Genomic DNA, 23,223 nt, shown 5'->3' on the forward strand with positions numbered 1-23,223 from the left:
CCACAGTTTAATTTTTTTACACTAAACAGCACCCAATGTTGATAAAATACTGAACACCACAAATATGCTCTATGGTTGAACCATTTGAGAATAGATGATAAAGACCCTCATGTGGACCAGATGAAACTGCCTTTTGACATGTTTAAAGGTCAATGGTTTCAAAAATGCCTGTTTCACTGGCTGGATGACAAATGCTGTGAGCTCTGCAGGAAAATATAGAACCTCAGTACAGCTGTACCGCGCAACAGACGTACAACTGTACTGAGTAACAGAAGTACAGTTGTACTGAGCAACAGACATACAGCTGTACTGAGCCACTGACCAACAGTACAGCTGTACTGAATAACAAACGCACAGTACAGCTGTACTGACTAACAGAAGTACAGTTGTACTGAGCAACAGACGTACAGCTGTACTGAGCCAATGACGCACAGTGCAGCTGTACTGAGCCAATGACGTACAGCACAGCTGTATTCAGCAACAGACGTACAGCTGTAGTGAGTAACAGAAGTACAGTACAGCTGTAGTGAGTAACAGAAGTACAGTACAGCTGTTCTGAGCAACAGACGTACAGTACAGCTGTACTGAGCAACAGACGTACAGTACAGCTGTACTGTGTAACAGAAGTACAGTACAGCTGTTCTGAGCAACAGATGTACAGTACAGCTGTACTGAGCAACAGACGTACAGTACAGCTATACTGAGCAACAGACGTACAGTACAGCTGTACTCAGCAACAGATGTACAGTACAGCGGTACTGAGCAACAGACGTACAGTACAGCTGTACTCAGCAACAGACGTACAATACAGGCACTGAGTAACAGAAGTACAGTACAGCTGTTCTGAGCAACAGACGTACAGTACAGCTGTACTGAGCAACAGACGTACAGTACAGCGGTACTGAGCAACAGACGTACAGTACAGCTGTACTCAGCAACAGACGTACAATACAGGTACTGAGTAACAGAAGTACAGTACAGCTGTTCTGAGCAACAGACGTACAGTACAGCTGTACTCAGCAACAGATGTACAGTACAGCTGTACTGAGTAACAGAAGTACAGTACAGCTGTTCTGAGCAACAGACGTACAGTACAGCTGTACTGAGTAACAGAAGTACAGCACAGCTGTACTCAGCAACAGATGTACAGTACAGCTGTACTGAGCAACATTCGTACAGTACAGCTGTACTAAGTAACTCATGTACAGTACAGCTGTACTGAGAGATGTACAGTACATGCATATTAAAGTCAGAGTGTAGACATACTTACTTGGAATAAGGATTTCTTTATGTCCCCAGTAGTACTTCTGTTTGTGATCTCCACTAGAAAAATCATAAATAAAACATTGTACCAGTACCCTTTATTAAATACTGCATAGTCCATCTACTTTTCACATAAAAAAATGTAGGCTGCTGGAATATATCCTATTATGAACAGTAAAGTTCAAATTTTAATACTAACTGATTACAGTATAAAATTTTCTACGATTTCATGGAATTTTTCACCAACTGATCACCAATATCCTTTGCCAGATACCTGACAAGACTCCTGAATAAAAGGCAGCAACCCACAAGGCAAATTTCAGAGGTCAAACAAAAACTTACGTGAACGGGTAGACCATGGCAACCACAGATGGCTCAGGTCGTGAGCAAACATAGTCAAAGTCCAGCATGCCCTGCACAGCTCTCTGCTGCATGCCCCACACAATGGACTTGGTCTTCTTGGTGAACAAGGGTGCAGTGCCGTGCCCGGCCTTAGAGCTTGCTGGGGGTTTGGATGGGGCAACACCAGCACCGTTAGCAGCAGAGTTGTTTTGGTCTTGTGACGTCCTGCGGCTGGCTGAGGGAGATTTCTGAAATGCCAAATACAAGCAAGGGGTAAGAATCTAGGACAATTCTTGGGCTAGCTTTAATACACTATTAAAGGCTAAAAGAAGAACGCTCAGTCAAATACAAACAGAGTACATCACAGTGAAGCTACGCTGACTATATAGGTCAATTCCCTCAGCCAAAATGATATGCCAATTGAAAACACTGTTAAGGAAATCATATTAAAATAATTTTACATTACAATATACATGTGTACACAATTCATATACTTTATAAATACATGTAGATATACTTACAACACAAACAGTTTTTGCAGAGAATTTTGACAAGTTTTGATCCTTTGCTAATGTAAATCGACTCACTTTTTTGCCACACATACATATAAGGTAAAGCATCCACATCGCAAGTCATGAAACATAGTTTTCACATCATACATATTCATAAGCAAGACCAGAACCTATGTCAGTCACCAACCTCATTTCATTTATCCTTTATTCTCTATATACATGTATATATATATCACCATACCATTGCCCACTCACACACCAAATACACATCGGTTAATCATGTCAATCTGTAATCTGGAACTGTTAGATAGAAGCTTAAAACCCTGATTATCCACGTCACTCCAAACCAAGTAAATAATGATTGCCATAACCAACCAAAAAATGTATACAAATATGTAATTATTGCTTTGGTTTTTTTTTATAACACCAGTTACATGCTGGGTGTCAATATCATGGGTGGAGGTAACCAGAGTGCCCGGCATAAACCACTGACCTCTCAGCAAGTTACTGATGAACTTTCCCACATGTGACCTTGAGATATGCACACCATACTGGTGAAAGACAAGTGGTCTTTAACGAATGTTACACAGTGTATGTGGTCACACCAGCGTTGTCTTCCTCTTATAGTGGCCAGTGATGCACTAACCACAAGAGAGCAAAAATTTCCACATTCTGAGTTAACACCTGTGTGTGTGTGAAAATAATCTGAATCAAACACCAATATGAAATAAATATTTAACGCACATTTACACGAGAAATGTAACCGAAGTGAATTGTGTCAAATATATCATGTCCAATTTGACAAAATTGTGATAATGGGTTATTATGTCTAAGAGGAACAAACAAAGGATTGCTTGGGCAAGTGATGTCATTGTGTGGAGATATCAATTTTCTTAAATTCTGTTTGTAAATAAACATTCCAAAAAAAAAATAAATAAAAACCCATGTATTTAACAAAAAAAAGCAAATCCTATAAGCAAGTGCATTTTCGTTTTACACAAAATGTTCCTACCTTCATAAATGTTAAATTAAAGTGGATTAATGGGCAATGTGTTAACACTGGAAATAACTTTAATTTACATGTACAATGATTTTCATCACCAACATTCACAAGGTACTACAGTTTGTTTACACTAAGTACATGCATTTTAATACATGCATGCAAACAGAACAGTTCTTGTTCAACAGAAACAGATTTGAGACACACTTATTGCTACCTTCTTTAAGTGAATGCCAAGCAGAAATTAACTGAAAAGGGATATGATGAAGAAAATTCATTCTACACAAACACCATGACATGCACGTACGAACTTACAAATTATTATTATTTTATGATTTAAAGTACCAAACATTTGTTAATTTGTTCAATATGTACATGTCACAGCATATTTCTGAAAATTTTGACTATTTCAGAAAATTCATACCTATATGCGATGATAACTGCATGTTGTTGCCAGTATTCCAATAGTGTACGCCCATATAGTAGAGCTCAGCATAAAAGTGGGCATCCGTTTTAGTGTACAGGGATCTATCTATCAGTTTTCAGTTCAGTCTTGTATTGTAAATCTATGGGGTGTTTTTTACCGTCAAATCATTTGGAAACATGAAAATACTAACAAAAGCATTTTTCGAAGACCTATTTTTACAAATAAAAATAGGAATAGCAAACCATTTCATGGAGAAATGTGATATGCACGCAGTGACTCTTGTAGCTTTTTTAACACTAATCTAAATGGTGAAGCTATGACAATTAGTGAAGGTTGGACTTGTATGATGTAATTTGATGGAGACTACCACATGTTGATGGAAAAAATGCATAAAACCAGCCTCATTATCTAGTGATTTATGTTTTTATTTTTTTATTTGATTGGTGTTTTATGCCGTACTCAAGAATATTTCCCTTATACAATGGCCTGGGAAACCCACGACCATCTGCAGGTTGCTGGCAGACCTTCCAACAGGAAGCCAGCATGAGCTGGACATCATCTCATGATTTTAAGTGCCATATAATTCAGATTAATGTACCCTTTTTTAAAATATTTTTCCACACTCAATTTAACAATGTATACACAGGTAGCTAATTGTGGGTTATGATAAATCTGGACACTAATCCTTTACGCTAGATGACACAAAGCACAAAACACACATCTACTTTTCTAATACATGTAAATTCTATGTTTTACATGTGCTTCAGCAAACAACAAAATATAAAGTTACCTCCCCTGAATATGCACAACACTTATATTACATGGAGCCAAATGAAAAAAACTGTCTCTGCACTCTTTTGTTTCACTACAAGGTACGTTGTTTCACATTTCTATAGACATCTAGATAAAGACAAGGCGAAATGAGCATTGGTGATGAAATATGACGAGGAAAGTTGGAATGAGTGACATCACAATGCAAGACAATAGACAGGGCATGACAGGACGTGCACAAGCAACAACGACAACACCAAAGGACAGACAGACCAACATTCCTTACAAAACATACATCTACCTTATCTCCCTGCAAAAGTGGAAACAAAAAAAGGGGAATAACAAGATTATTTCACACTAATTGTTTAAAAAAGGAATTTCTATGCCTTAAATCCTGATGGGAAAAGGGGGGATGATTAAATAAGTAAAGTCAAACAAGACAACAAAATGGCTTTCTATTATAAAGAAACACCCATTCATTTATTTACCCATCCCGGCTCAAGAGTTTTTGAAATCCTCCTCTGTACTTTATACTACATTTATGCGAATCATCATTTCATACAATTATTCAAAACAATGTCACATAAAAATGCTAATTTAACAAACGTCCCCCAAAAACGAGGTAACAGTACTGTAAATCTTCTCTGGAAGTTTTATCAAGGGGAACGGTTATGTGCCTACAGCTGATCACACATTTAAATATTACAGGTCCTCTTGCCGACTCTCCATGAAATCCTATTTTAAACCAGTTCTGCCTCTTTAACAAATTTGATTCTTGCCTTTCCTATTTTGAAAACTGTCGGGATATATATATTAATGAATCTTACCGTTCCTCCTGGCAACAGGAAGTTAGCCGTAGTCGGCGCTGCTTGGGGATTCTGGGGGATGTCGCGCTTTCCGAGAGCCATGCCAACAATGGCAGTCATGTGTGTCTCGGGGCCAAACACGTGAATGGGGACACCAAGAGTACTTCCTGTTGTAACAGAGAATAACAGGGTAAGGAAGAAAGGAGACAGCTTTTGTCTTTTATGAAGGTGAATGAAGCATGACATAAATACACGCTTGGTAAGAATACTGCCAAACTCATTACATTTGCACTTATACGATAGTTGTTGGGGAGGACCAGAAACTTATAGTAAGTTTCCGACGAAGTAATGTACAAATATCTAGGCAAAATTTGTGGAAGACAAGTGGTCTTTTTTAACAGCGTGCTACGCAACATGAGTGGGAGAATGTATACTTGGCGCCATTAAAAACGCACGGTTGAAATTGTATCCGTGCGCCACAAAAGTCGATTGTTCAGTGACTGTGCGTGGTTCATGGTTTGTGAACGTTGCGTTGCATGTAGTGCACGACCGTGTGTTATTCCGACGCACCCTTTGTGTGCGTTACGTAACAGTGCAGAATATCGGCCATTGAGTGCTGTGTCAGCGCTGAGAGCACATGTCACTGCACAGCTGTGGTGTGCTCAATACGTTACACCACGTTAACCACAAAGACGAACAACATTTCAAAAAAACGGTACCATGCCCAGACTTACGGCTCAAGAAAGAGAACGTGCCATTGGCATGTTACGTGCGGGACTCAGTCGTGCCACAGTGGCACGTCACATGCAATGTCATCCCTCTACAATTAGCCGCCTCAGTACCAGGGAGCATGAAACTGGTACTGTTGCCGATCGTCCACGCCCCGGTAGGCCAAGAGTCACTACGGCACGACAAGATCGGTACATTGCATTGCAGCACACACGTGACCGTTTCCGCACCGCCACACAGGCTGCTGGTGAGACAGTGGGGATTGGGAGGCCCAGGGTGAGCCCCAACACCATACGACGCCGTCTCCGAGCAATACGGATGCATGCTCGCATCCCCTACCGAGGGCCCATATTGACACCTGCTGCACGCCGAAATCGATTGTGCTGGGCTCAGCGTCATCAACGATGGCGTGTGAATGATTGGAACTCTGTCCTTTTTTCTGACGAGAGTCGTATCTGCCTTGATCGTCCTGACAGACGTCGACATGTGTGGCGCAGACGCGGTGAACGTTTCGAAAACGTATGCGTGCGGGAAGGAAATCGCTGAGGTGGCGCTAGTGTTATGGTGTGGGGAGGCATCACCTCTAACAGACGGACTCCCCTTGTCATTGTTGATGGCAACCTGAATGCTCAGCGGTACGTGAATGACATTCTTCGGCCGGTGCTGCTTCCATTTCTCCATGCCAACGCTGCCGTGACGACGTTTCAGCAAGACAATGCCCGCCCACACTCTGCAAGATTAACGCAAGACTTCTTGCGACAGAATGATGTCGACGTCATGGAGTGGCCGGCCTACTCCCCGGATCTATCGCCCATTGAGCACCTGTGGGACCACCTGAAGTCTGCCGTGGCCCAACGTCAACCTGCGCCACACAACCGACGTGAATTGATCCAGGTGCTGCAGGACGAATGGGATCTGATCCCACAGCAGAGAATAATGAGACTTGTCAGCTCTATGCGTTGCAGATGTACGGCTTGCATTGCTGCCCGAGGTGGACATACCCATTATTAAATGTCAATTTCACTTTCTGTACTCGTGAATTCGATGTGAGGAATAAACGTCAATCGGCTTTCACAGTTGGTTGATTCGTTGTCCTGTTGCGACCGCTGCCTTGTTTTCCAATATAAACGTATTCACAATTGGTTCCCACTGACATTTCTCACAATATGTCAATAGCTAACGACCATGCGTTTTTAATGGCGCCAAGTATACAAATTCCCTGTCCAAGGCCTGGGTTGAATTCACACCTTTCATGATTGAAAGACAAGCGTCCTATAACCCACTTGGCCATGGACAACTTCCTGCCTGTTCAATTGATGGTTGTTTATCAGGGTCTTTGGGCCATAAAAGCATTTACAGTGAAACCATTTTTATCTTTTCTTTCATCAGTCAGATTATAGGATTAACTGGTCACTGATATAAAATGTCATTGGTCAACTTTGTACGTGTAAACTTTAAAGCCAAAACACAATGCAGAAAAAGTGCTGGCATTGGTCAGTTGGATGTCCGCTGACTCACCCAGTTCTCGCATCACTCGCAGACCTTCCTGGTAATTCGGGCCTCCTCTTCTTACATAGATGGACACGTTGAACTCAATCAGTTTCTGCTGGTACTCACGCAGTGCCTTAACTATGCCCTACAACCAAAGGGATAATTCACAGTATAAACATGCTCTTTGCTATGCCTCAAAGCTAAACAAACAAGTAATGTAATAAATAGAGTGCCCGTCACTACACCTCAAGGCTAAACAAACAAGTAATTATGTAATAAACAGAGTGCCCGTCACTATACCTCAAAGCTAAGCAAGCAAGTTATGTGATAAACTGAGTGCTAGTCACTATACCTGAAAGCTAAACAAACAAGTCTTGTAATAAACAGAGATTCCCTTCACTATACCTCAAAGCTAAACAAACAAGTCAAGTAATAAAACACAGATGCTCTTCACTACACCTCAAAGCTAAACAAACAAGTCATGTAATAAACACAGATGCTCTTCATTATACCTCAAAGCAAAACAAACAAGTCATGTAATAAACAAAGATGCTCTTCACTATACCTCAAAAATAAACAAACAAGTCATGTAATAAACAGAATGCTCTCCACCCAAGTGGATAATTTTTGAACAAAGAGATGATTTTTATTATATCCTACAGTCAAATGGAAAATTTAAAATAAATGAACAGTGAGAAGCCTTTATTATATTCTAGAGTAAAACACACAATTCATGGAATGAATAGAGAAAAGCCATGAATATACCCTACAGCCAAATGGACAAACTGAACAGAGTAAAATAGACAATTTCTGGAAGGAATATGGAAACCTTTTTACACCCTATTACCAAACATATAATTCATAGAATGAACAGAGAAGCCTTTACTATACCCTACAGCCTAACAGATAAATCATGGAATGAATAGAGAAGCCTTTACTATACCCTAGAACCAAACAGATAAATCATGGAATGAATAGAGAAGCCTTTACTATACCCTAGAACCAAACAGATAAATCATGGAATGAATAGAGAAGCCTTTACTATACCCTAGAACCAAATAGATAAATCATGGAATAAATAGAGAAGCCTTTACTATACCCTACAGCCTAACAGATAAATCATGGAATGAATAGAGAAGCCTTTACTATACCCTAGAACCAAACAAATAAATCATGGAATGAATAGAGAAGCCTTTACTATACCCTACAGCCTAACAGATAAATCATGGAATGAATAGAGAAGCCTTTACTATACCCTAGAACCAAACAGATAAATCATGGAATGAATAGAGAAGCCTTTACTATACCCTACAGCCTAACAGATAAATCATGGAATGAATAGAGAAGCCTTTACTATACCCTACAACCTAACAGATAAATCATGGAATGAATAGAGAAGCCTTTACTATACCCTAGAACCAAACAAATAAATCATGGAATGAATAGAGAAGCCTTTACTATACCCTAGAACCAAACAGATAAATCATGGAATGAATAGAGAAGCCTTTACTATACCCTAGAACCAAACAGATAAATCATGGAATGAATAGAGAAGCCTTTACTATACCCTACAGCCTAACAGATAAATCATGGAATGAATAAAGAAGCCTTTACTATACCCTACAGCCTAACAGATAAATCATGGAATGAATAGAGAAGCCTTTACTATACCCTAGAACCATAAGATAAATCATGGAATGAATAGAGAAGCCTTTACTATACCTTACAGCCAAACAGACAATTTATGAAATGAACACAAAGAAGCCTTCAATATACCCTAGAGTAAAACAGACAAAACATGGAATGAAAAGAAGCCTTCACTATACCCAAGAGCCTAACACACAATACAGAGCAAGAAGAGAGAAGCCTTTGGATTCCTTATATCCAGTTAAAAACTTCAGCACTTTCAACAGTACTACTTCTTGGACTTCTTGGAAGTCGACTCCTACATCGTGAATTACATGAAATCTTGGCCAAAAAAAAAAAGCCTTCTAGACCTGCATAAATTTTTAAGACAGATTCGTATTTAACTACATTTTCTACAAAAACTGAGCCCACCTTGAAAGTGCTGGCAACATTGGTGAAGTTAGCAATGCCACCTCCTATAACCAAAACTTTACCTGCAAAAAAAACAAGACAATTAACAATAAATATTGAACTTGTGAACATCAGAATACGTGTTTAATACCTGACAGGTCGTTCCTCTCTTTCTTACAACAAAATGGCTTCAACACTGATTCCTTCATTATAGTTCTGTCAAGCTGCATAATTTAATTAACATACATCAAAGTCCTACTCTGTTACAGGTTAGTGATTTGAAAAGGCTTTTCCAAAACAACCGATATTTTGTGTCGTACTCAACAGTATTTAATCGTCATACTATTCAAATCTTCATGATCTCTTCCATTCTACTTTCTAGATAAAAAAAATGCAACAAGAGTTGGAAAAATGTTTCCTGCATTGCATTCATGAAAAGTCTTGCCGTCTGGGTGTTTTTCTTTGGTCATCAGTCCGAGCAGAGTTTTGGCGTACTCATACGTCTGTTGTTCGCTGGGGGCACCCGAATACTCTCCATAGTTTGCCAACTCTGAGGCTCCGCCCAGGTCACAAATGGTGTCACTAATTGGTGGGGGAAAGAAAGAGATGATAGACAGCTGTAATACACTACTGAAATGTGTGAAATGGGATATTTACAGCGAATGTCAAACAAAATTCACACAACTATCACTGTAACAGTAGCTGTAATTCATACCATATTTTAAGAATACTTTTGTATACATCAACTGTGATACTCGACTAGAAGGGCTAAAATGTTGACACACCAATGCCCACACAGGTATATAAATCACACCAAAGGAGTCAATTTTCTTTCAAGACATCATGTCAGAGTGTCAGCACTCCCTGCGGTCAACATGGCTTGCATGATTTTTCTTAGCTCAGCTTTACACACACACAAGAATGGCTTTCTGATGGACAAATACTGAAAAGAAAACATGTGGGCAACTTATAAATAATATATATATATTATATGAACGGTAATATGACTTACGCATAAATTACAGAGGCTCCGCCTCCGGCCACCATAGTCCAGATTCGCCCTTTCTTGTTCAGGATTGTCAGCTTCAATGAGGCACCACTCTTAGCATCTAGTTCAGCAATGTACGCTTCCTGTAAAATAACATGAAAGCAATGAAAGCAATGACAAAATCCAGTTATCATCCAGTCATTTTTCTCCACAAACAAGAACAGTGTTCTTCTATTTGGCTTATGTTTTACACAATTGCTGGTCGTCTATCTTTGAAAATATGCCACTTTTGCATACATAAGCCCTACCTATGCACCAAAAAAGGTCCTTAAATGTTTTATGGAGCCTTTCTCCAGAAAAATCTTTCTTTCATTTTCACTACAATTTGCCTTTAAATGCAACATTTTTTAAAAGTTGGCCTTATGGTGATCACATTTCTTGCTTTTCCTGAACTGTTCTACACCAAGAAATTTTTAGTCCTAATGCCAGATTTTAACAACTGCCACTTTGTTATGTTTTCTGAACTGAACCACTTACCTCGGGCAGGGCGTCTCTCCCAAAGGGTGGAGGAAAGTCCAGTTCACCCCATTGCTGCTTACAGATGTACTCCGCACACTGGTCAATTTTGGCTGCCATGTCCAGGACATACACCTGACCACCGGTCACCACTGCAGGAAGAATATCATTATTTCTTGATCACTCTCCCTAATCACAATATTTTGAAATCAAATATTTAAAGAATAAATTATAAGAATAAAGTGTCCTTGGAAAGACCCCTGAAAACTATACACAAAGCTACGTCTGTTTATTGTTTGTTGCTGTTTTGTTCTTTTTGTTTTTATGTTGAATGAATAAAATGCAATGTTCCATATATTTCTACTTTTTGGCACAAAATTTTAAAAGACAACAGTTCAAAATTTAACAAAACTGACCCTTTACCCACCACTGTGAAATCTCAATGCCATTATCATACACCATAGGTAGTGCAAATATATCAGTTAATTTGTTAAAACAAGATAAATAACCAAATTCAGTCAAACAATAACAAAATCTTTATTTGAGTGATTTTCAGACAACTTAAGATTTATCTGAGGCCTGTAGTCTGCAGCATTAAAACACTGTCAGTAAATTAACTCTAGCAACATGGAGCATATAACACCAATCAAATAAATCAATAAATAAGCAAAAATGGAAGTCTTAAGGAGAATGATTTTTGGCAAGATTACAAGAACATTGCTCAAAGGGCTTGTACTGCTCACAGTGATCAGTGATGTGAATTATCCAAGAAAGAATCTGTGTAGAACATACCCACTGGGTTGATTTCGAGGTAAGTAAAATGAAGCTCCTTGTAAACTGCATGTAGCCTCATAATGAACTTCACTAATAACCTGAAAAAAAAACATATTCCATGAATAAACCATCATTAATACATGTACTACAACAATTTGATGAAGCTATATTTACAACCAGCGCAAATTTGTACAATGTAATAACTACAGCTTCCCACAAAATGTTCATGTCCTCTAACATAAAGGCTCCCTGTTAAGTGATTGGCCCTTATGAAAAGACAGGATGCCAAAACTTTCTCATGTTTATAAGCATGCTTGTTTTTAGCTAAAAACATTAGCTTAAAGTGATCAGCAGATTTTACTTGCATTTTATGTGTTTTTTTAATAATGAACATAAACTTCTGTACGACACTTTTTCAAATACAATATTAGTAAAAAATGATTTTTTTGTCTGAAAGTTTATTAAGAGTTTCCAATGGACTGAATTTAAATAGAATTGACATTCCCGAATCGCTTACTCTTGTGTTTGGCCAGACACTTTTGCCAGCAGCTTAGATTTCACCTCTTCGGCCGACAGTTCACCTCCAACAGGTAAATCAAGCTTGACAGCCTGTAGACAAAAAGTTAAACAGCCTACCAATTTGAGAAGTAAACGGTGCACTAATTATTGAATAGATAAAACGTAAAGAATTAAACTGATATTATTCCATAAATATATCAGCAATTTGTAACATAAAATACATGGAGCCATTTTCCTGGAATACATGTACATTGGTTGTTTAGTTGGGTGTACTCCTCTTACCTTAGCATCCACATCGCCGATATCGATGCCACCCTCATGGTAGAAAAGGACAGAGTCAGCATATCTGTGAGAGTGAATACACACGTACACTTCTTCCTCCTGTCAACAAAGAATGATCAATACGTTCTCACCTGACTGATCGATTGACTGACTGTCTCAGAGACAAGCATTTTGATTGCCCATTCATACGTTTACATTAACAATGTATTCTTAATCCATGATCCTGTCGTGTCGAGTTGTCGAGTTGATGTGTCAAAATGAAAACAGGACTTACAGTATTTCACGCCACGGTAACAACAAATAACATCGTCTGTTAAACAGGGTCCATGAAACAGACGTGTTCGATTTTCATTCCACTTGTCGAAATGGACAAATTGATATGATAAATCACATCATGTGATTGTGGCTTTATGTACATGGCATCCAAAAGGCTGAAGCGCAAAAAGCTGATATTATCAGGGGATTAGGAAGGGGGGGGGGGGGGTGGTGAGGGAACTTGCCCTTAACCTCACAAAGAGGACATATACGGATTGTTCCTGTCACAGGTGAAGGCACATGATCACTGTGGTGATTACAAATAGCACTGTTATAGCTAATTCCTCACCTGTTTGTGTGCAATGAATGGCTCAATGATAAACCTCTTCAATTTACCTGTAGCTGCTCCAATCTGAAAGTACACAAAACCCAAGGGTTTAGAAATAAGATATCTGTCGCTTTCTCTTGTAAACAGTTTGTTCATTAATAATTCATACATTTAAAATTTAACTTCATTTATTTCTGACATGACAAAAAAATATTTATTTAAATAAAATCTACAGAATGTTACTGTAAACCATTATTGCAAGACAACATTAAAATGTATACATATTTTTCTTAGCACAGCCATATATAGATGATATGTACAGCTAGGCACAAACTGCATGTGTAATTTTTCTGCCAAAGTCTTATTTATTTATTTGATTGGTATTTTACTGCATACGCAAGATGAAATTCTCTATTATAATGATCATGCAAACTGACCAGAACCAAATTAGACAGCCTATGGAAATTCACACAAAAAGGGAGACAACCAGTGAAAGACACGTGCCAGTTTGGGCAGAAAGTATGTCTACAGATACCTGTTCCATTACAAGCAGATTCATGCCACAAGGCCATCTTGAGCTTGCATCAAAGATTTAATGCGATTTGCATCGAAGATTTAAAGCAAAATCACTGGCACATACTATTTATTTTATCTGTGTTGATAAAGCTGTACTGCAGGTCTTGGAATGAAAGATATAAAGTAAAAATCATTGAAACTATTTAAAGTAAAAATTGCTGAAACTACTTAAAGTACAAATCACTGAAAATATTTCACTGGCGTTTAAACCTGCTTTGCAGATTTCCAAGTACAGCAGACAGTATTTAATGATCAAGTAAACACACGTACCAATCCCTAGCTCATTAGATGAGAACTATAATTGTTTTGGCTAGATACATATTTTAAATGTAACAAATCAGTCAACAAACTTATTATCTGGTGTTAATCACCAATACAAGATAGCAGTATACACACCAAATGAGGACCATTCATAACAATGTATAACTATGGCTAATACACATGTACATGCTTGCTAATAATATCTTCACAGGCATTACATAACAATCCTCATTGAGTGAACTTTACAGCCTCCCCATGAGGAGACGAACCGTGGTTCATTTACAGAACAAAGCTCGTGTCCAATCTCGTGCCCAATTACCTTCGTCCAGGGATTTTATTGATCTCAACAGGCAGTGATTGAAGACAACTTCCTCACTGGACAAATCAATACCGTGTAAGATTCCTCGGCGAGTGTACAGATGAAGGAATGCTACAGGAGGCTTTAGGAGAGCACTGAATGAAGGGCCTTAAGCATAAATGGACTCGTAATGTCAGAAAATGACTTATTAATTTCTTCTAGATGGATGTGCTCTTAACGACATGATTTTGATCATATCATCATGGCAGTGTCATTTTGGAGATGCAAGAAACTGACTATGTTAGAATTTGTGTTCTGTCATCATACACTGCATGAAAATGGAATGAGAAGGGGTTGAGGGTGGGCTGGTGAGGTGGTGAGATGGTGAGGTGGTGGGTGGTGGGGTGGTGAGGTGGTGAGGTGGTGAGGTGGTGAGATGGTGGAGTGGTGAGGTGGTGGGGTGGTGAGGTGGTGAGATGGTGAGGTGGTGAGGTGGTGGGTGGTGGGGTGGTGAAGTGGTGGGGTTGTGGGGTGGTGAGGTGGTGGGGTGGTGAAGTGGTGGGGTGTGGGGTGGGGGGTGAGGTGGTGGGGTGGTGAGATGGTGCGTGGTGAGGTGGTGGGTGGTGGGTGGTGGGGTGGTGAAGTGGTGGGGTGGTGAGGTGGTGGGGTGGTGAGGTGGTGAGATGGTGGGGTGGTGAAGTGTTGGGGTGGTGGGGTGGTGAGGTGGTTTGGTTGTTGGGAGGGTGGGAGTGTGAGGTGGTGGGGTGGTGAGGTGGTGAGATGGTGAGGTGGTTTGGTTGTTGGGAGGGTGGGAGTGTGGGGTGGTGGATGAATGTTGATTTGGGAGGTGAAAGACATAAAATCATGCAACCTACACAAATCCAACTGGCAACCTGTATGTAATCTGTCAAAATACTACTGGAGCAAGAAACATTTGCAAACACGTTTTCACACACATCCATGTACAAAACGTGGCAACCATCCATTTCCTGTTCAATTATTAATCATTAACGACACAACTGCCTGCCTCCTTCTCCCCAATGTGGTCTATCGCAGATCGTGTGGGTGTATTTATACCTGGCTGGATAACAGCACCTAATTAGCGGTTACCAGGCAAGCTTCCCTGGACCAAATCCTTGCAGGGAGGTTTAAGAAAGTGTAGCTCTATAAGCCCAGGCTACAGAGCGTAGGCCCGAAGGCTTCAGGGGAACCCCCTTCCCAAATTGATTTCTTCCTATAACAAACTGGTATCAAGCAAACAGGTCAGGCCCATTTAAGCTGGATCAATATTCACGGCCTTCTTAGCCAGCTATCAGCTGAGGTATATTGTAATAGGCTGTGCAGAAAGGAAACACTCGATCTGTATCCGCTCTGCAGGCTTAACTGAGGCTTATCACCTTCTCTCTATATGTATACCTACATGTACATGTAGGCCTATGATTAGAAATGTCTTAGATCTTCTACACATGGTCAGCTCGCACATGTGCATCTACAGTTATAATACGGGCAAAGGATGGAGGTTATAAGTTTGGACACAACACAATTAATATAAAAAATCTGATTTACGGATAACTAAACACAGAAACAGTGCAGAAAATTTTCCTGTGCCAATAGCCACCAATCAATAAATTGGAAAATTCATTATGTCTCAAAAACATCAGCTTAAGGTTTAACAAAACAAAATCATCGGCATAAGTTCAGTAGGGATCAAGTGGAGTTAGGTAACAGGAGAAACATCACAGATCTACGGATGTTCATACTGTACTATAGTAACACTGACAGTGGAACTTTCTGCCACCACAGCCTTAGCTGGGCAACAGACCTTAATAAGACTGGGTTAAGAATTTGGGATGGGTAGAGGAGTTGGGGGATGGGTAGAAGAGTTGGGGGTGGGTAATGCATGTAGTACTGACTGAAGAATTGAGGAGCAAACAAAGGCATAGCTTTAAAGAATTTAGGTGGTTCTAGCAATGCAAGTACATCTAGTGTTGGTTGAAGAACTAAGGACCAAACAAAACAATAGGTTGAAGAATTTAGGTGGTTCTAGCAATGCAAGTACATCTAGTGTTGTTTGAAGAACTAAGGACCAAACAAAACAATAGGTTGAAGAATTTAGGTGGTTCTAGCAATGCACGTACATCTAGTGTTGGTGGAAGAACTAAGGACCAAACAAAACAATAGGCTGAAGAATTTATGTGGTTCTAGCAATGCACGTACATCTAGTGTTGGTGGAAGAACTAAGGACCAAACAAAACAATAGGCTGAAGAATTTAGGTGGTTCTAGCAATGCAAGTACATCTAGTGTTGGTTGAAGAACTAAGGACCAAACAAAACAATAGGCTGAAGAATTTATGTGGTTCTAGCAATGCAAGTACATCTAGTGTTGGTTGAAGAACTAAGGACCAAACAAAACAATAGGTTGAAGAATTTAGGTGGTTCTAGCAATGCACGTACATCTAGTGTTGGTGGAAGAACTAAGGACCAAACAAAACAATAGGTTGAAGAATTTAGGTGGTTCTAGCAATGCAAGTACATCTAGTGTTGGTTGAAGAACTAAGGACCAAACAAAACAATAGGTTGAAGAATTTAGGTGGCTCTAGCAATGCAAGTACATCTAGTGTTGGTTGAAGAACTAAGGACCAAACAAAACAATAGGTTGAAGAATTTAGGTGGTTCTAGCAATGCACATACATCTAGTGTTGGTGGAAGAACTAAGGACCAAACAAAACAATAGGTTGAAGAATTTAGGTGGTTCTAGCAATGCACATACATCTAGTGTTGTTTGAAGAACTAAGGTGTATCTGGGACTGATATAAATAATTATCTATTATATTAGTCCTATGGTGTATACAAAAGCACTGGTTCAAATGCACTATTACTACATAATATAATATACGTATACTGTACATACCTTCTCTCTCTCCATGGCCCTTTGTTTAACACCTCAGATATCAGCATGGTCTTATAAAACATAGTTACATCTGACATCCTAACTCTCACCTTGATTTCTGTGTTCATTCTCTCCATCACCTATTGTTTAACCCTGCAGATATCAGCACTACCTTAACACACATGGTTACACCTGACATCCCAACTCTCACCTTGATGTCTGTGTTCATTCTCTCCATCACCCATTGTTTAACACCTGAGATGTCAGCACCGGCTTTGATCAGTCCTAGCTTGCCACGCCTTTTGATCAGCTGATCTGGCTTTACTACCAATTTCTGAAGACAAAAAAACTTTGACACTGAATTTTAGTAAACCTTTAGCATTTTTCCAGGGAACACATGTACAATGTTACTGGATTCAGATTGATGCACTCACCTTAAAAAAGGTGTAAATATATTTATTTATGTATTTGATTGGTGTTTTACACCATAATCAAGAATATTTCACTTATACCACGACCAGCATTATGGTGGGTAGAAACTGTGCACTGCCTGGAGGAAACTCCTGACCATCTGCATGTTGCAGGCAGACCAGAAAAACATAAGTGTTGGCATATAAAGTATCACTTTTAGGCCTTGTATGTGCTTCTGAAAGTACACTTTTATATCCAGCATGTACCAAGGTAAATTTCAGCTCAAAGACATGTACAGTATTTGCATGACTGTACACACACTGTACACACACTAAGCTATTTCTCCTAGAATTTGAGACACCTGGTCTGCTCATTTTAGCCAATATATATGTAATTCTAGCAGAAATATTGAGTTTCTTTTTTCTCACATGGTTAGATCATCTAATGAACAACATACTCATATCTTCACTTTTCCAAAAGGCTGGTAAAGAAATGTAATATTCTGTTTTCAACACAAGTAATATCTGTCCCAAATTTTAGACGAATTAGAGGTATAGAGTTATTTCCTTCCTACACCATTAAAGTCTGGATTGCAAGTAAACAAGGTCAAGTGGAACTGACACAATTAAAACACAGACAAACCACATACACATAGCCATACCATATATACCATATACCACATAACCACTGACATACACATAACCATGCCCACATACACAGTCATACCACATACACATAGCCATGCCACAAACACAGTCATACCACATACACATAGCCATGCCACAAACACATAGCCATGCCACATACACATAGCCATGCCACAAACACAGTCATACCACATACACAGTCATACCACATACACATAGCCATACCACATACAGATAGCCATGCCACATACAGTCATACCACATACACATAACCACACCACATACACATAGCCATACCATACACATAACCACTGACATACACATAACCATGCCCACATACACAGTCATACCACATACACATGGCCATGCCACATACACAGTCATACCACATACACATAGCCATACCATACACATAACCATACCACATACAGATAGCCATGCCACATACAGTCATACAACATACACATAGCCATGCCACATACACAGTTATACCACATACAGTCACACCACATACACATAGCCATGCCACATACACAGTCATACCACATACACATAGCCATGCCACATACAGTCATACCACATATACATAGCCATGCCACAGTCATACCACATACACAGTCATACCACATACACATAGCCATGCCACATACACAGTCATACCACATACACAGTCACACCACATACACATAGCCATGCCACATACACAGTCATACCACATACACAGTCACACCACATACACATAGCCATGCCACATACACAGTCACACCACATACACAGTCATACCACATACACAGTCACACCACATACACATAGCCATGCCACATACACAGTCATACCACATACAGTCACACCACATACACATAGCCATACCACATACACAGTCATACCACATACACATAGCCATGCCACATACACAGTCATACCACATACACATACATGTAGCCATGCCACATACACAGTCATACCACATAAACATAACCAAGCAGTTATTAAGACCAACTGTGCAATCTTATTGTACATGTATTATAATTTAAGGATTGGAAACAGGGCTATTTAATACTGGAGCTTTAGTCTGTATGTATGCACCTCAGCATAAGACTGCATTCTTATAATTCTTTCGGTGTGTAGGAAGGTCTGTCAACAACCTGCGGATGGTTGTGGATTTCCCCTGCCATAATACTGGCTGTCATCGTGTAAGTGAAACATTCTTGAGTACAGCATAAAACACCAATCAAATAAATAACTAAATGATTTTTTATAAATGACTAAAGGTCACAATGAATAGTCTCCATGTGTATGTTAATGAATTATACACCATGTATTATAAGCCTTTTTTTGACAGTCTGAGGGAAACATCACATGCCTATGTAGTGTATGTAGATATACACACAATATATATTCACAATGTCCAGGACATCCTGTGTTTTCTATAACTTTTCTCTGCTGATCTTTCTGAGAAAAAAAAAAAAATCCCAAAAGTTGGTCCTCCATGCACTCACTGAATTTCAGAACCACGTACAGTGTACAATGCAGGAATTTCTCTTCCTTTTTTTTTCTCACCTGAGAAGACAGCCAGGGGTTTTGTTGCACAAGTTTGTCCCAGTCCACGTCTTCTTCCACAAGAGCGAACCGATTCTTTGCGGCTTCATTTGTCAGGAATTTGTTCAAGAGTTCCTTCCCTTTAGCTTCGTGAATAGCTTTGGCTGACATGATTTCGATGGATGTCAAGAGTCTAGAGAGAGTGGGAGAGAAAGAAAAAAAAAAAGCATGTCTGATTAAAGGTCAAACCTGGCGACAAACAAACAGGTAGAGTCAGGCACGCACTGTTTACTTTTGATCACAGGAGGGAAACATAGCGTGTAAAAACATAGCCTGTAACAATGTGTACATAGTACTACAGCTTGGGACTCGAAAATAACACACATCAAATTAACGGAAAGAACGTTATGCCAACTTGTTTATAAAAAATTTAGCCCACACTATCTAAATGACACAATTTTTCACCCCCAAAACAGCATTTCTTTTTAAAAGTTTCTTACATGTGATAAAATGTTATACTTGGTGCTGAAAATGACATTTTCCAAGCTGAACATCCTCCTACTTTCCAAACAAACACAAAACAATTTTTCATGAATGAGGCAATATGTGCAACTTCGTCATGGGCAAAACTTTTAAACACCGCATATCAGAAATTTTTACTCAAGTTCATATCAATTAAGCTTATGAATGCACTATGAGTATATATGCATGTTAGCACGCATAAGCATTCAACTGCTGTCCCGTGGAAACAAAAAAAATTTTTCACATGTTAAGTTGCCTGTCTGTAACACATCCATGGACTTCACTCGTATGACTATGATGAAATGATAAACAAAATGGGGCAATTTTGAACGTGACAGTGCTTGAATGACATGTCTGCAAGATAAATGAAAACCTCTACCTCAGACTGTGTTCATTATTCTTCAAACCGCTTGAACATGTACATGTATGTACCTAGGCATATTGAAATGATCTGATACCTTATAAAATGTCTAAAAATATACGGAACCCCACGGCTTTAGGTTCAACAAATACTGGAGGAAAAAATTGAAATCATGCTTAACACCAGGTATTATATACTAGTATACATGTTATGAAAGCTCTTTGTTCTCCAGATGAGAACAGGCTCAAATACAAGCAATTTCTTTCTCAGGCCTAAATTTGGTGTTCATGCATAGCCTTGGGCTAATCGTTATGGCTACGGTACATTTGTCATCCTAGCTACATGTGAAGTGATGACAGCTGATCAAGGTATAAAAGCTGCAGGGCTTAAACTAGGTGTACTTTCCGTGAATTTTTTACTTCATGTTATGTAAACTGTAGTCAGCATTATATATACAGGTAATAAACCGTTCTAGTAAGATTTTCTCCTGTTTTTTTCCATGTTACTTAGAGAAATTCAATAGAGAGTAGATCAGAGTGTACAAATACATTCACAGTCAAACTCGTACACATGTATACATGTCTCAAATTTGACCCCACGTTCATATCATTCATTTATTTATTTATTTATTTATTTGATTATTGTTTTACGCTGTACTCAAGAATATTTCATTTATACGACGGCACCCAGCATTACGGTGGGAGGAAACCGGGCAGAGCCAGGGGGGAAACCCACAACCATCTGCAGGTTGCTGTCAGACCTTCCCACTTATAGCCGAAGAGGGAGCCAGCATGAGCTGCAGCTGAACTCACAGCGACCACACTGGTGAGCTAGCATGCTAACCAACTGAGCCATGGAGGCACCTCATATCATTCATTGATTTAAACCTCTGCAGTCAGTCATTGTAAATGCTCTTGAGTATGATGCAAAAATACCAATCAAAAAAATCATTTAAACCAAAAAATAACATATCTGCAAAATTAAGACTTCATGCATTAAGACATACCTATAATTTCCCTACAAAAGTTTACACCAACAGTGAAAACACCTACATAATCTTTAAAAGAAATGACAACAAATATTATAACCTGAGATATTTAGGAAGACCAGTGGAAACAGACTAAAGAATACACGGGCATTTCTTTCAAAAATGAATGGTGACCCTGTAAATTTAGCTTTAATACGAATTTTAACGAGGCCATTAGGTGCATCATGATAAGAGCAACCTGAAATATGAGGTTGCGTCACTAGTACCCCCACGCACATATAGTGAAAAGGCAAAACAATGGTTAGGTGGCCTAACTGGAAACAGCTGCCCCCTTCAGCTATAAAAACAATTAATGTGCACCTGGTATGGGTTAAAACTGACAACATGGCAGTACCTTAGGTTTCTCAATGTGCCTGATTTTGTTCATTTTGAATTGCGATATCTATGTACTGTTTAAACTTTATGTGGGATACTTTATTGATGCATATATTACATACATCTGGTCTTAACTTGTATTTCTTTTAAAATAAAATGTATGCAATCTACAACTGCAAAAAATATTTCATTTGATTGACACTTTTACATTTTGACTTTCAGATCAAACTCGGCATCAGACCAAAGGTAAAAGCATATCATGTACGATGCCGTTAACACAGAATGCACAGCTGAATGGACATGTACCTGCTCCAACCCAATCAAGCGAATGGCTGACTGAAATTTGGACACAGTATTAAGCACATGGCGGAGATAGTAAAAACCAAGTCCTGCAAACGGTTGTGTAGTTGTCTTTTGCAGCTCTTGCTAACCACTTGAATGTACAGAGAACCAGATCACATACGACAGAAAACGTCTCACCTGCTGACAAAGTAAATTCCCCCGGAATTGGCAGAGACGAGACAACAGGTAGAAACTCGTGTTTCAATGAACTAACTGACTGACAGTATCAATTAGGAGCCTGAATCGGCAAACTGACAAGGCCGGACAAAGGCTGAGTGGTTTTATAATGTGACAGAGCTGGCTCTAACACAGCCTGAGTGACAGGTGGGTTATGAAAACTTTGCAGCAGCTATGTTATATATTACAGGTGCGTTTGTTCCTCACAGCCCACATATTATCATAACTGCATTGGTAACACCTTGCAGAGCTTTCCCTTCACTCAACCTGTCAAGTTACTGTATTTCACCTAAAATTTAGCATTTATCAAGTGACACATTTTCCTTGATTATGATTGATTCATCAACATTATAGGGCCTTATCAGCATCAGTATCAAAACAAACAAATCTAAGGCCTTTATATGCTTCTAAGAGCACAGTTTTACATACCAAACTTAGGTAAAATACAGTATAAACACCTTGCTACCTGCATGCATGTGAAGGGATGAATGGTATCCTGGAGTTCAAACTTCCAATTATAGGAGATATATATGTGTGTGCGTGATTTTACAATACACTCCTTATCACAAAAAATATATACTTTTTCTTGTTTATTTATGTGTACCTCTCCTCTTTCTGTTACCTAAACATGACTGCATGAGTGAGTGATTGAGACACAGGTGGACCAGAGACTGAGGATGGGGGATATGGGGTGAGGATGATGAGTGAGACAGGTGGACAAAGGGATAAGGATACAGGATATGGGGTGAGGATGGTGAGTGAGACACAGGAGGACCAGAGACTGAGGATGGGAGAT

General features: G+C 39.3%; 1 protein-coding gene across 1 annotated transcript in view; it reads right to left on the reverse strand.

Annotated features, from left to right (window-relative positions):
• Positions 1–23,223, reverse strand: part of LOC135477880 (ATP-citrate synthase-like) — a 43,106-nt gene that overhangs the window by 15,199 nt on the left and 4,684 nt on the right. Inside the window, exons 2-15 of the mRNA XM_064758090.1 lie at positions 19,684–19,855; positions 17,277–17,399; positions 13,062–13,124; positions 12,458–12,556; positions 12,174–12,265; positions 11,675–11,754; positions 10,904–11,034; positions 10,391–10,509; positions 9,824–9,960; positions 9,400–9,461; positions 7,369–7,486; positions 5,143–5,288; positions 1,606–1,853; positions 1,271–1,323 (exon numbers count right to left, since the gene is read on the reverse strand). Coding sequence (XP_064614160.1) covers positions 1,271–1,323; positions 1,606–1,853; positions 5,143–5,288; positions 7,369–7,486; positions 9,400–9,461; positions 9,824–9,960; positions 10,391–10,509; positions 10,904–11,034; positions 11,675–11,754; positions 12,174–12,265; positions 12,458–12,556; positions 13,062–13,124; positions 17,277–17,399; positions 19,684–19,833 — 1,621 coding nt within the window. The 5' untranslated portion in view covers positions 19,834–19,855. The remainder of the gene's footprint in view (positions 1–1,270; positions 1,324–1,605; positions 1,854–5,142; positions 5,289–7,368; positions 7,487–9,399; positions 9,462–9,823; positions 9,961–10,390; positions 10,510–10,903; positions 11,035–11,674; positions 11,755–12,173; positions 12,266–12,457; positions 12,557–13,061; positions 13,125–17,276; positions 17,400–19,683; positions 19,856–23,223) is intronic.

This window comes from Liolophura sinensis, chromosome 11, assembly GCF_032854445.1.
Source record: "Liolophura sinensis isolate JHLJ2023 chromosome 11, CUHK_Ljap_v2, whole genome shotgun sequence".
Lineage (NCBI taxonomy): Eukaryota > Metazoa > Mollusca > Polyplacophora > Chitonida > Chitonidae > Liolophura > Liolophura sinensis.